Genomic DNA, 14893 nt, shown 5'->3' on the forward strand with positions numbered 1-14893 from the left:
CTCAGGAGATCTGCTGAAGAGGAAGTTACTACCAACAGACAGAACCAGAACATGCAGGATGCTGGACATCAAGGACCAACTTTGGACACCGCTGCCTTAGATACTAGTCTGTTTCAATGGGGATGCCACTGTCTGGATGGAACCCTTACTAGCACAAAAGCTACAGATGTCTAGAAATGTAAAAGATTCAACTTATTCAAGTAAAAAAAAACGCTGAGTATTATGTCAAGGTGAAGACTTGGCTCTGATAAATACATTCTTGACCTCAGGTATCTGAGATATGACATGATTCCATATTACTGGAAATGTCTTCGATCCAAGTTCTGTTAAGGCCAGATTTATTTTCTTTTATTAGAATGCATACAGGTTTGTATTCCGTTAAATGCTGCAAATAACTGAATTCAGTTATTTCATGTCTCTCAAAATCTTGATTTACCTCAGTGATCACAGATTTCTTATCTTCATCTCCGCTGTCACAACTGCTATCATTGGACAGTAAATAAAAACTTTACTTCATGGCAACAATAGACTGAAAGTTAACTAAAATGTCTCACTTTATTTGCAGTCAAAATACTGGCTGGAAATGGTGTATACTGTAGATTTATAGTCAGTATTGATATTAATACCTGTCAAAATATTGCCACTGATGCATGACATCCACTTTAGTGGACAGGTGATCAGTTGTAATTTTCTCCAAATATATAGTTATTTGGAAAATTCACTGAACAAAAATATAAACGCACCATGTCAAGAACAAGAGTTTTCTGATCATTTGATCATTTACGCAACATATAGAGAAACTCAAACTATATTTCAGTAATTACTGGTCTTCATATCAGCATTGATAACATTGTAGTGGATCGACAGTCCTTTGAACATGATGTGGGTCAGCTTGAGGAACTTGCAGTGTGCGCAAGTTGTCTTCTTGTAGGCGATTAAGGACAGTCTGAGGTGTGATGCATCTGTTGTGTAGACCAGTAGTCTCATCAGCTGTGTGTGTCACTGGCCTTGGCCAATCCCACAGATGGATGAGCCTGATGTGGCGATCTTGTGCTGGAATGGTCATACATGACTGACGAGGTTGATTTGCAGTAGTGTGATAAATGTTTCACACAGATTGACACAATTTACCTGTGTCCTCTGGGCACTGAGGTGTGCAGCTACTGCTCTGATGGACATCCCTGCATCCAGTATGCCAATGACACGCTCCTACATAACTTGCAACATCTGAGGCATTATGACTTCTGACAAAATTTGGCATTTTGGGGTGGCCTTTTATTGTCCCCAGTCCAAGGATTGTAAAGCTGTTGCTCATTTTTGTCTGATCACCCACTGGACATGCCCCACCCATGCACTGAGTAAAAAAATAACTCACTGAGTAATGCTCACTGACAGCAAACTGGATTAAAAAATATACATAAATCAAGAGAAATGTTACTTTTGTACAATAAAATATCAGCAAATGCTCATTTACAGTTAATTCAACATGGCAAAAATATTTGACATTTATATTTTTGTTCAGTGTACATCAGTAGTATTAGTCTTTAGGGGTTTCTTGATGTCACCATATTTTTTTTTACCTGCAAGAGTTCTCCACAGTAGGAGGAGGGACTGGATATTCCTGAGTTTGTCTGATACTTTTCCATCTGCTCGCCATGTAGGATTTAACAAATAATTTCTTGCACTTGCAATCAATGGACAGTAGTTGGCAATGTATTGCTTGATGCACTAATGTCCACTTTAAAAGTGTGTGCATTTATAACATAAAAATTAACAAGAAACACAAAATCCAAGCATAGCCGTCCACTGCAGTGACCACTATGCATGAAAGGGTTAAGGGAAATCAGTTGTTGGAAATCTTTGTTCCGTTTATGAATATATTCATTGAATGCCATTTCGAAGCCTAATTAGCAGGTCAATCTACATAACACATGTAGTTTTCCTTACAAATTAAGTGTTATTGTAATTTCAGTGGTCACATTTCAAGTAGACCTCAGTGTTCTAGATACAACAAATGTTAAGCTAACTGACTTATTATCTTTAAATTTCTCTGAATTCAGTTATAAATGAATAAAATCTGTTTGTGCAGAATTACAATTTTCTTGCATCAGCTCCAACAGCTGAATACAGTAAAAACATTTAACTTGTTATTCTTACCTCTTTTCTTTTGCTGGCCCCATGAATCAAAGAGAGGATCCCATGAGCTCCAGAAACATAGTTTAACGTCTCTGAGTGACAGTCATTCAGATCTTGCAAAACTTTCTGAAGCTTGGGTATTTCTGTAGAAACAAAATCATATTTATATCATGACTTTACATTAAGATTGCTGTAATTCTGTAGTTTTCAAACATAATGTGAAAGCTGGCAATGGTCATTGATATACTTCATTTATGCACACAAGAAAACAAATTCCAAGTTGAAAAAGTCTATTTGATGCCAAAAGTTCAAAGGTTTCACTCCAGCACCAAAATGACTCCTTCACACCTAAAAACTTGTCAGTGAATTAAGATTCTTTCATTAGTTTATAACTTGTTAAATTTGTCATACCTTGTGCACAACCTCTATTAATGAGAATGGTGCTACATGTGTTTCAGCGCATACATTTGGATTTAATTGGTATTAAATCAGATTTTCAAGAGGATTGAACATACCAGAGTGTTCTTTCAGTTCTCCTACCAGAAACTCCTTAGAGCTCACTGTGAACACTTCAAAATTATCTTCACTGAAGTGTTTCTGTAGAAAATTGATTGATTATTAAGTTTTATTCTAGATATGGACAATGTTTTATTTTCTATAAACTTGGCTCACCTTCACATTGTGTAGCTTTTTGAATTCCTCTTTGACTGCTAGCTTGGTCTTCATGTTTCTGTCAAGTATGAGGTTCAGACGGTCCTCTGCTGTGCTGAAAGATAAAATATTATTGTATGGAAATGGACATGTACATGGACATTTACGTTTGGGAACTTCAATACAGAGACACATGGGACAAACAACTATGTGTGCACACTAACACTCTAAGAGCAGTTTGGAGAAACTAATTTCAGCTAACAGTCATGTTTTGGGGTGGTGGGAGGATGCCAGAGTTCCCAGAGAGAACCCACACACGCACAGGCAAACTCCATACATAAAGTACCCCAGGTCAAACTCTGGACCTTCTTGCTACAAGGCAAAAGCGCAAATATGAAACTTTATTGTGGTCAATTTTAGCAACTTTCTTCACTTACTGTTGTTGAAAATCTTCAAAAACGTCAGACTTGGTGCAGATAAAGTGAATGTTCTGGCACTCGCCACCGTTTCCCATGAGACTAGCAGTCCTTTTCAGAATCTGCCAGCTTTGTTTTTCCGATGCTGGTCGGGTGATGTCAGCCACAATCCAAACGGTGGAACATTTTCCAACAATCTGAAATTTCACATATTGTTTAATTGCAAGTAGTTTTTAAGTAAAGTGCTAACATGTTACAAGTTTCACTCATCACAATTTTCTACAAAAATTTACCTCCTTCCACATTTGATCTCTGCTCTTGTTACGGTCTCCATTTCCAGGAAGGTCCACCAGAGTAACATGCTGAAGAAGAGGAATGTTTGGCACTTTGACAGTCACACACTTCACTAAAGGCCAATACAACCTCTTAAGCTTTTTGCCTTCTCCTTGGTTTGGATCATTTTTTGTGTACTTGGCAATTCCTTCAGAGAGCATTTCAGCCTGAAACAAAAAACATGATGTTTATGATTTCTTTGCAAAAGAAAACAAACTGAACAAACCATATTTGTTCAGTTTGGTTTCTTGTGTGTAACACACACTGCATACTCAAATGAGGATAAATAATTTGACTGAGAATCACCAAATGTCTTGTGGGAATTTGGTTGTGCAATCAACATGTGTTTAGTGCATCTGGAGAAGGATAACAATCCCTGGAGAATTTTGTGGAGGATCTTATGTGGGTAGGTGTAAAATTTTATGTGCTCAAAGCAAGAACCCTGCTTGCCACCTTGGCGTGGTGTCAAAAATGTTCCCCAATGTATGTTGGACTACACCAGGACTGCCACTTGTCTTCATTTGAGATTTTCTTGGACAAAATCTGAAGGCATAATCATGAAGTGGTATGTGTCCAGTTTGGGAACCTTAATTTATCTGTTTTGTTTGTTGAAGATTTTATGGTTGTGTTGGCAGCTTCAGCTTTGTCTCCCTTAATGTAATGGAGAAAGAAGCCAAAAAGCAAAGCTCTTGCTTTATGTATGTTCCGACTATCTCATGGTAACTTGCAGTGTCGTCACTCTGTCCATATGCATGATGCACTGTGCAGAGGGCTCCAAGTGCCTGGGTGCTCCATAAGTTTAATTTGTGAAAAATTATCATAGAAATAAAAATAATAATATATTAGGCTATGTGGGAAATAAACAAAAAGAGACTATTATTTTTATTTAATATATTATATTTGATAGTACTAAGATCTATTATATGTTCATATGAAACACAGTGTTACAAGCAGAATATATCTCCCTTACTGAGTGAAAGGTCAAGGTTTTTGTTTTGGATTGAAGAAACTCTGGGATCTCTCTGAAGTTTTTGGGATCCATAAATTCATCTGGTTTTGTTTGTTTCCTGTCCTTCCCATAATGTGCTGACAACTTGTTTTCATAATCATCATCTTCATCATCGTTTTCTTGATCCATATGATCACAAAGATATTGCCACATTGACCACATCTCATCTTGCCATCCCTACAAAAGCAGAAACAATATTTGTTCAGTTTGGTTTGGCTTTTGTTTAACCAAAGATGTTTGAGTATCCAGTGTGTGCAACACACACTGGATACTCAAATAAGGATAAATCCTTTTTTTATAGTCCTGTTTACCTCTTTAGTGATAAACTCAATCTCTGCCTCATATTTGTCTTCCATGTTTGCTTCGACTTTAATCATGACTGAGGTACAAGCGTTGAGATCTCCAATGGGCAGAAGGTTTGCTTGACCAATAACAGCATTAATCAAAGAACTCTTTCCAGCTCCAGTTTTACCAAAGACACCAACCATCTCCCTCTTGTCTGTGCTCAGTTTAGTGATTTCATTCCTGTTAAGAGCAAAAATAAATTTTAGATGTCAGTATGATATAGAACAATAATAAATCCAAAGATGGCATATTAGTAAAAGTTAATACATTATGTATGTGACATTAAATAGATTCTGAATACATGTTAATATATTTAGCTTCCTTCATTGGTTGTGTGATTCAGCGACTGAAAGCATCTCTTCTAAATGTATCCACATTATGTATAGATATTAATGACTTCCATGTCTATTTAGATTCTCATTTGCAATAAAATTTAGTCATTCTTGTCATTACAAGTTCTTACATAACTTAGCCTATAGTGTGTCACTATGCAGTGAAGCATGATAGACTTCCTGTTCCCCCACTATGAGCTGAGCACTCAATAATCCAACAAAATAATATTTTAATTATTTCAGCCATTTGTGATGACTTAAGACAGTGACAACTTAGTTGCATGTTTAATCCTAGTCTGTTTTATGTCCATGCAGATGTTTGTGTATATATACACACTGCTCAAAAAAAAATAAAAAATAAAGGGAACATTTCACTTTAATTTTGTGTGTGGCTCCAAATCCAGGCCTCCATTGGTTAATAAATTTGATTTCCATTGATGATTTTTGTGTGATTTTGTTGTCAGCACATTCAACTTTGTACAGAACAAAGTATTCAATGAGAATATTTCATTCATTCAGATCTAGGATGTGTTATTTGAGTGTTCCCTTTATTTTTTTGACCAGTGTATAAATAATTATTTTTACACCATTTGCCAAAATGTGGCTCTACGAAAAACTTATCAAAATATTTTTGTTAGTTTTGCCGCTTAGGCCACTCAAGTTCAAGTAATTACACAGTCAACATCTTTTAGAGTTCTAGTTATGGCCAACTCGTAATAACTAATAATAATACTCTGTAAAATTGCATCTCTAGATTTTCAGGAATGTTTTTAATCTTTTAGTTTATTTCCATCTTAAAATCTACTTACTTCAAGAACTTATTGAGATCACCGTCATCTTGTAACTTGGCATAGATGTCCCCCATAATCTCTCTCACTTCACTTAATATCTTTGCTTCTCTTTCTATAAATAAAAATATAAGTACAATATAAAAAATTGCATTTTTTAGAATTTCTTAATCTACAGACTCATTGTGACATATGTGCTGTTATGTATGAAACAAAATGAAAAATATTTAGTATACAAATATTCACTGTTGCTAAAATGTCACATTTTTCAATTAGAAACAGCATTCAGCTTCTATGCACCATAAATCTGGAACAAACTTTAGGAAAATCATAAAACAGCCAAAAATCTAGACTTAAATTTTTGTTTGAAACAATATAAATGAAATATCAATATTTTTGATAAACAACATTAGCACTTAAAATATAATTTTTCTATTGTTGACCGAGTGTTATATGAATTTGTATTTTTCCGTTTTTAAGACAAAATTTGAGCTGCCTGGATGTTGAAATGCATGATACAAAAAAATTTGACTTGATTGATTTAATTAGAAATATAATCTGTTATTTTCATTAAAAAGTGTTTCATTTTATCTCATCAACTTTTATTTTTGATCATTCATAATACCTTGATACGTAAAAGTATTAATAAATCATATAAAATGTAAAACATCTGTCATGTCAATCAATGTGAAAAAACTGATGCAATAGAATTATTGATAACCCACAATAAAAAAGACATGAAAAGTTGAGCTATAATTTAACTATACCAATATTATTTTTATGTTGGTGCAATGTGTATAAGAAGAAATACCTGTTGAAGAATTCGTCTCACACTTCCTTTTTGCTGCTGGTTGTCCTTTGCTGTCCAACTGTTGGCCAGATTTTCGTTTTCCTTGTTCTAAAAAACAAAAAGTTACTCGTATTGATTTATTAGCCGTTTTTTTTATGTCAATGTACATGAAAAGATTTTGACTAAGATCTTGTATTTCTCACCTGTGCCACTTGTAGAACGTAAAACCTGAAGATGAATAGAAAAGTTTGACTAAACTTAAAAATGCTTTTCCATTATAAAATAACTTAAAAGTTCAAAATGTTTATTTTATTGCTGTGGCATTTTAATTAAACTGATTGTACTGATTATACATTTTCCAAATAGACAAACAAAGCTATACAACAAAATCACAATACACATTTATGATCTTATAATACACACACAAATATATACCTCAGTCACATCAGTTGCTTCACCTTTCTGGTGACCCTACAAATAAAATAACCTTGGTAAAAAGCTTTTTTAATTGAACACTAAAGCCAAGTAGCCATATCACAGATGTTAGGATAAAATACTTCACTTTAAACTAAAATAAGAATATGTTTGACTTACATGTGTTGGAAAATGATTTGGGCTCTCATTTGGGGTTTGTTCTGCCTAGTGATAAAACATTTTTCCAAATCTGTTCAGTCTATTATTAATGGAATATTTTATCAATAATAATAATAATAATAATAATATGTAAAAGCATATATCCACACTAGTGAAAGTTTTCATATCAAAAACCTTTTTAAAAGCACAGGACATACCTTTAACCGTCGGAATAAATTTTTGAATTTTAACCTTGGTCCCATTTTTGGAATCAACTTTTCGATGTCTGCATCCTGAAGCATATCAAAACTTTCTCTATCAATCCCTTCATCTGTAATCAAAGAACATCTCATTAGAAATCAGTCATGCCAATAATTGAACAGTTTGTCCCTTTGTCCTCTGGGAGGCGCTATGTGTCCTTAAAAAGCAGAATAAAGTGACTTTTACTACAAGAACATATTCATGGTCACATTTATCTTTGAGTTCAAAACATTATTATTGTAATATATTTAACAGGCATTTGTGAATCAATGTATTTTTAACTTTCTTGTAACATTATCCTATGATGACAAAAGTAACAGTGTAATTCGGTACCTTTAAATACTTTAATCAAGTCACTCAGACCAGCCTGGGCTAGCGTGTCACAAACAAAGTCATCCATGACCAAGAACAGAGACTGGAAGATAAATCATAAAATCATAATGATATATTTTATGTATGTATTGTTTCACATAGGCATTTAAATTTTTAAATTTGATTAAAAAGAAACTCACCTAGAATGAATGAAATTATGGCTTCAGGCTTCAGATGAAGAAGAGAAAAATTGTCTCAAAGCTGTTTCACAAAAGGAAAGTTGATTCTTCAAAGTTTGACATTCAAAATAGTGGACAGCAAGGAAATGAGAAACAGGAAGGTGTGGTTTGGTTGACAAAAAGAGGAGCGGCAATAGAAAACAGCTAGAGGTGTCCACACTGCAAAACAAACTGAGTTTAGCCAATTCAATTGGTTCAGAAATATTCTAGCAGATATTAAAACTGTATGAAATGCGGCAATTGCGGTGTCTACTATTACATTTTAAAGTATTACCACCTGAGATCTTGGCCCCAGGACTATTCAACTTCTAATATCTACATAAAGGCCACGCCAGGTCGGGACAACAAAGAGGTGGATCATAATGTTTTAAAAAATAATTTAATAATTTTTTCCAAAAGTTTAAAATAGGCCTACAACAATAGAATATACGTGTTAAAGACAGTTTACAAACTTCACAAAATACATACTGCACATCAGCTCTTCAGCAGCAAGTCGTTTTCAAACCCAATTAACAAAAAGAACCATGCAGAAAACAAAAAAAAACAAACAAAAAAAAAAAAACACTGCAACCCAACCAAACATGCAAAGCAAATAAACGAAAAGCAAGACCAGCAAAGCACTGAACAAACTAAACAAACCAAATCATGCAAGCAATTGACAAATTAAACCTACATGCAAACAAAGAAAAGAAGAAAAAAATACAAATTGTAAATAAACGTACTGAAAAATAGGGGGACTCACCATAAACGGTTGAACCCTGGCCAAAATAAAGAATAAATCAATTGGGTAAATGACACCCAGCTGAAAAGGCATGAAGCAAAAGTAAAGACAAAACAACGGCGTTGGCGTGGCCGTGCTCCCCTTGCGCCACGGACAATTAGGCCAGGTGCGCGCACCAGTAAGCGGCAGGAGGAGGGAGAGGGAAAACCACACAACAGTCCACCGCCAAGTCCCGAACACCTCAGGATCTAAAAATAAAATTTAAGGTGAACTATGGCACCGAGCTCAACAAGCTGACAATGGACCCACCTACCTCGGTTAAGAGCTCCACGCCCACGACGCGTGCCTGATCACACGCACTCCCAGAGAGCAAAACGGGAGCACCAGCACAACCTCAATCCTGAACCCAAATGAAGCACAATCACCAAACTAATCTAAAATCCAACAGAAGGAAAATCACAAAACTAACCTGAAGACCATTACTTGATGCTCGAGGAAAGACAGGCTCACACAAGCTCACAACGCCACTTCCACAGCTCAAAACAATTGTATGTGAGTGCGCACTCCACACACCTGGCTTTAAAGGGTACGTTGGTGCCGCCCACCACTCACCTTAAAGGTGGATCCGCACCAACATACCACAGAAAGATGGACACAAATTTTAATTATCTGGTCTAAAAATAAAAAAAATAAATAAATCAATAAAAGATAAAAACAAAAACATTTCAAGACAAGTTCTTAATTTTTACTAAGTCCATACATTTAGAGACACATTTATTCAGTTTGGGTTCAAGATTAAGTCTATAACTATTTCTTATATTTTAAGATTTTTCAATAAAATTTTTATTTGAGTTCTTTGCAACATTATCAAGTTTTCTAATACCTATCTTTTACTGCTATTTATGTTTTTAATAGTTTGGTAAGTCCTACTATTTTATTGATAATCCTATTTGTTATTTCAATTCCAAAATGCTTAGTTGTTATTTCATTATTCCTCACTCCTCCCTCATTTATTTAAATTGTTTGATGTTTTAATCTCTTTCATTTCTTCACCTGCTTATTACTTGGCACTATAAACAGTGTTCTTGATCACTCTCTGTCACGCCATCAGAACCACCCCCATAACGTATATCTGTTTCCTGTTGGGACTTGTCAAGATGAGTCACAACCAGAATTAAAACTGACAAGTGAATTTCTCAAAGCAATTAGTACAAACTAGTTTAGTTGATAGTTCATTCCTCAAAAAAACAAGAATAAATGAATATTTTGAGAAAGTCCCAAGGCAGAGGGACTGTTGCGGTGCGTCTGTTGGATCGATGGCATGACTGGGCTCTCTGTCGAAGTTTGGAGTTCTGTTTGTCAGGGATGTAACAAGAACAAAGATCACACTGTACTCACAATGAAGGAAGAATTTGTTTTATTCATGGTAGAGATAATAAAAAGCACTGCCCAAAAAGAAATGAAAACTGAAAAAAAAAATAATATAATTGTGGAAGCAGCTCAACTATATCTTAACATTAAGAAAGGAGAGAAGTCAATCTTCTCAACTTCATTCATACATTCCAGAAATTTGGTTTAAGCCTCAACTAGATTTTATAATCCAAGTGTATACAGCGATAAGAAATCACAGTAAGAAAAGAGAAGGTGGGGTAGTATCAACCTTTGTGCAAAATATTTGGGAAAGAATTGTGAAGAAATGTATAATATTGAGAGATTTGTGTGTAATGACCCAAACAATGGGGTGATGACTTTTAGTTCTACAAGGAATTCCTCATTCATTAAATTTAAATTTTACGGACATGACATAAGTTATCAATCAATCAATCAAATTTTATTTGTGTAGCACATTTCAGCAGCAAGGCATTTCAAAGTGCTTTACATAATTAAAGAAGAAATAAAAACAGTATGTGACATTAATAAATAGATGAAAAGAAAAGATAAAAACATAAAAAAACATAAAAAAACATAAGAAACAAAAACAAAACACACTTTTATTACGGAATTTAAGCGCCTGTCGTCGCCGTACTCCGCCAAGTTATGCCAGTTATCAAGCAGCAGAGACTTGATGCATGTCCAAACATATTTACAGCGTGTGGGAAGGAAGGAGAAACTGCTACTTGGAGGTGGAAATAATAGTAGTGAACATTTTGATTCTGTGTAGAGAAATTCACCAAAACAATTGAGGAAAAACCAACATCCAGCCAAAGGGATGTTTTGCTCTGCAGAATGTCTTTCCCATGCATTGTTGTAGTCAGACCACAACATCTGTGTATATTGCTGTGATTTTGTCAGATGTACCAGAGCTACTGACGTTTGGAAGAAGATGAAACTAGACTGAATAGTGGTAAAGTGACTGTAAATGAAATTAGTTTGTGGTCACAGATGGGCATTTCTAATGCTGTACAGCTTGAAAGCGTTAAAGCAGAGCAGCAGACAAGATCCAGAATGTGACCTTGGCTGTGTGTAGAAAAGTCAACATATTGCTGCATTCCAAAATCGTCCAACAAATAATAAAAGTCGCGTGTCAGAGTCTTGCTGAATTTGTCCATGCGAATGTTGAAATCACCCACTACGAGCTTAATGTTTTTCACACATTATCTGTTGCATATGCTTTCACAACATGGTGACAGTTTGAACAAATACTGATACAAAAACTGATTATTGTAAAAATTACTACAGCTTTAAATTGAGCACTAAAACATAATTAAGCATATTTTTCTTACCCCTCAGCTTTGGAGCAGCCTTCCTGAAGATCTGTTGGAAGCTGAGAGTTTGGATGTTTTTATTGTAAAAGCAATGCTTTATGGTTTAACTTTTACATGTGATAGTTTTTTGCAATATTAGAAAGAATTCCATGAGCCAATTATATTTGAATGTTTTATTTCCATTTAAGCTTTTAAGAGTTTGGCAAGTTCTATAATCTTATTGACAATATTGTTATTTTGGATTTTATAATTATCTTGAATTGAGCATTTCTATACATTTTGTTTATTTAATGCATTTATTTTTGTAAATTTATCTTCAGAGTTTCCACAATTGTATTTCCTTAGTTCATTGTCTCCTTTCTCTTTCGTTTCAGCCTCTGCATGTTCCTTAGTTCATCGTCTCCTTTCTCTTTCGTTTCAGCCTCTGCATGTGATAAACTTTATGGCACGGTAAGAGGTCAGTTTGAAAGATCACATCAACATCAAACAGAGAAACCATTCCTCTCTGTTGGCACGCTACCAAAACTGTGAATCATTTCGCTTGGTTTGTTTCGTTTCACTATCAGCCTTGATAGTGAAACAAAAGTGATAGTGATACTTTGAAAAAACCCCACCCAAAAAATTCAAAGGAAGTGGTGAATATATAACGTACATTTCTTTTCGATAACGAAACCATAAAACTTCAAAGGAAAACAGTGAGAAAAACCTGCCTAGGTGGTTTTTAATCTAACATGAATTAATAGCTGGCACTGTTTCATAACATAACAACTTGTATGGAAGGATAAAACAAATCCTAACATGGTTACTGCCTGACATTCTTATTTCTGTTGTACGTTTGACATTCACAGACCAGAGTAACATCATGTTTCCTATACTGGCTCTCCTCTTGGTCATATTGTGAGTTTGAGCAAAGAGATTTACTGTTGTAAGGCTCGTCTCTGCCTGTATCAGTTTCACCCGGTGTGGTGGAAATGGTAAACGACCCACTGTTAATTTTACTCATAAATCTCAGATATGAGTCAATGTCCCTGTATCCAGTCCAGCTGAGGACATAATGCAACACTGTTCTGCACACACTGAATGTGTTGAAACAGGTAGCATTATGCCCAGCTTCATCTATAAATCTAGAAGTTTAAGGTTAGCATGTTTGAGGCCAGGGATGAACTGACCGTCTGGTGTAACGGGCAACGCTTGGTTGACTGATGCCCAACCAGAGACTCTCAGAACTTAACCAATTTTTATGGACGTCGATGGGCCTTTGATTGATTTCCTTGAAGGTCATTGAGCTACTCCATTCCATCAGTCCTTCTTTGCTCGCACCTCCCCTTCAGTCTGAGTTTATAAATTTGGCAATTTCAGCTGAAGGGAGTCGGAGAGAAGAGAGTGGACACGTGATGGGTTTTGCCCTTAAGAGTTGCAAGAACAAAGGCAAACACCACTAGACGTGACCCAGGGACACGTCTCTCTCATTGACCTCTTCCTTAATCTTCCACAGATTGAGGAAGAGGTCAGATTAGCTGACCTCTTCCTCAGTCTGTGGAAGACTGCAGTTTGTGAGTGAGTGAGTGAGTGAGGATAGCCTACACATAAACTAGCATGCAGTGAGTAGCACACTGAGATAACAGAGGAATACAGGAATGGTGACGGTGCATGGAGTTAACACTAAACATGTTTTGGGATGTGTGATGATACTGATAATAATTAGTGAATTGAATCTGTAAAAAAAGTGACGAAAAAGACAGAAGAGTCAGAAATCAGTCATAATTAATGCAATTAAATTTAAAAATGTTAAAACATGATTGGAGACATATCTTTACTAAATACTATCTGGGGAAGTTGTAGCCAACTTGTTGAAATGCTCAAAATAGGAAATAATTACAAGATTGAAACATCAATAAAACCTGAAACAAACAAACTTGAAACATGCATAATAACATTTGATTATAAAGTTATCAGGGATCTGTTATTTATGACTTTATATTTGTGTTTTTTTATGATGTAAAGCACTTTGAGCTGCCTTGTTGCTGAAATGTGCTGTATTACGCTCTCAGTTTCCCTCTCAGGAGAGAAAGTGAGAGTGTTGGTTTTATATCCTTTCAAATAATGTAGGTTTTACAGCTTACAATGTCACAGTGTTTCTCAATTATTTTCTGTTGTACCCTCCTAGGGATCATATATTTTTTTTGCCCCGGTCCACAAAATGGGGATATAGACAACCCTAGGAGTTTCATTACATCAGTGTAATGTCACTGTAAAATAAAGCCCATTAAAAAGCTGACCAGATCACTTCCCTTCATGGCTCTTCAAGGTGTTGTCACATGAAGTTTTAAAGTGTCATCACTTGCACAACAGCTTTTTACATAACAGCAGTTTTTATTATTTGCTTTGTCCCTAAAACTTTATCTGCTTTAGATGCTTTTTGTAAACACATCCTCAAGTTTTTGTTCCACTGTGAGCTCAGCTACATCTAAAAACATATTTTTATTCTGCATGCCTGAGACTAATACTGATAAATTATTCATTTTATTTAAAAGGATAGTAATTTTCTTTTCCTGTTATGACAGTCAGTTTTTAATCATTTTGCTTTTATGTAATATAACTCATATGTGATAAAAACAGCATCTTCTCTCCAACAGCTTCCCCCTCTCCCTCTAAAATCAGCTCCTTTGTTTAAGTCTTTTTTAACCTCATTTGCAAACCAAACGAGGTTCATATGAAAGACTCTTTTACCTCCGTCTATAGTAAAGCTTGGTTTGTTTGCCTGGCCACTTCAGGCAAATTAAGTGAATAAAGAGATTGACATATTTTGGGGAAATCTAGCCTGCCTCACTTCCGTTTCATCTGATCACAGGATTGAAACAGAAACTGCATTTCCTTTACGAATGTGTGCAAATGTTTCTCTATATTCTTATGATGCTGAAAAAACGCAATGTCACAATTCAGGTGTTTCCATTGAATAAGAAAATAAATTAAAATCACATGTGAAATAGCAGGCTCAAACAATAAGTCATTAAAAATCATGGCAGCGACCAATGGGAACGACTACATGATATTATATTCAGTCAATGCTCATCATGCATCAGCCAGGAGGAGACGTAGGAACGACAAAACCCTTTGTTTGGGAGTGGCTCCGTAGGCGAAAAAGTACAAACGTTTTTCAACTTGGAATTTTTAACCTTTGCCAGCTTTCATATTATGTTTGAAAGTGACAGAATTACAGCACTCTTAATGTAAAGTTATGATATAAATATGATTTTGTTTCAACAGAAATACCCATGGTTT

At 35.2% G+C, this 14893-nt stretch overlaps 1 protein-coding gene across 1 annotated transcript in view; it reads right to left on the reverse strand.

Annotated features, from left to right (window-relative positions):
• The window catches only part of LOC103152552 (nuclear GTPase SLIP-GC-like), a 13719-nt gene extending 4239 nt beyond the window's left edge, over positions 1-9480 (reverse strand). The window contains exons 1-18 of the mRNA XM_007573049.2: positions 9376-9480; positions 9220-9306; positions 8928-9154; positions 8147-8207; positions 7968-8049; positions 7592-7704; positions 7395-7439; positions 7236-7271; positions 7004-7028; positions 6822-6908; positions 6032-6125; positions 4857-5070; positions 4507-4722; positions 3497-3703; positions 3225-3400; positions 2809-2902; positions 2652-2733; positions 2158-2279 (exon numbers count right to left, since the gene is read on the reverse strand). Coding sequence (XP_007573111.1) covers positions 2158-2279; positions 2652-2733; positions 2809-2902; positions 3225-3400; positions 3497-3703; positions 4507-4722; positions 4857-5070; positions 6032-6125; positions 6822-6908; positions 7004-7028; positions 7236-7271; positions 7395-7439; positions 7592-7704; positions 7968-8034 — 1578 coding nt within the window. The 5' untranslated portion in view covers positions 8035-8049; positions 8147-8207; positions 8928-9154; positions 9220-9306; positions 9376-9480. The remainder of the gene's footprint in view (positions 1-2157; positions 2280-2651; positions 2734-2808; positions 2903-3224; positions 3401-3496; positions 3704-4506; positions 4723-4856; positions 5071-6031; positions 6126-6821; positions 6909-7003; positions 7029-7235; positions 7272-7394; positions 7440-7591; positions 7705-7967; positions 8050-8146; positions 8208-8927; positions 9155-9219; positions 9307-9375) is intronic.
• Between the last annotated feature and the right edge of the window lie 5413 nt (positions 9481-14893).

The sequence above is a fragment of the Poecilia formosa genome, unplaced genomic scaffold (assembly GCF_000485575.1).
Source record: "Poecilia formosa unplaced genomic scaffold, Poecilia_formosa-5.1.2 Scaffold317, whole genome shotgun sequence".
NCBI classification, from domain to species: Eukaryota; Metazoa; Chordata; class Actinopteri; order Cyprinodontiformes; family Poeciliidae; genus Poecilia; species Poecilia formosa.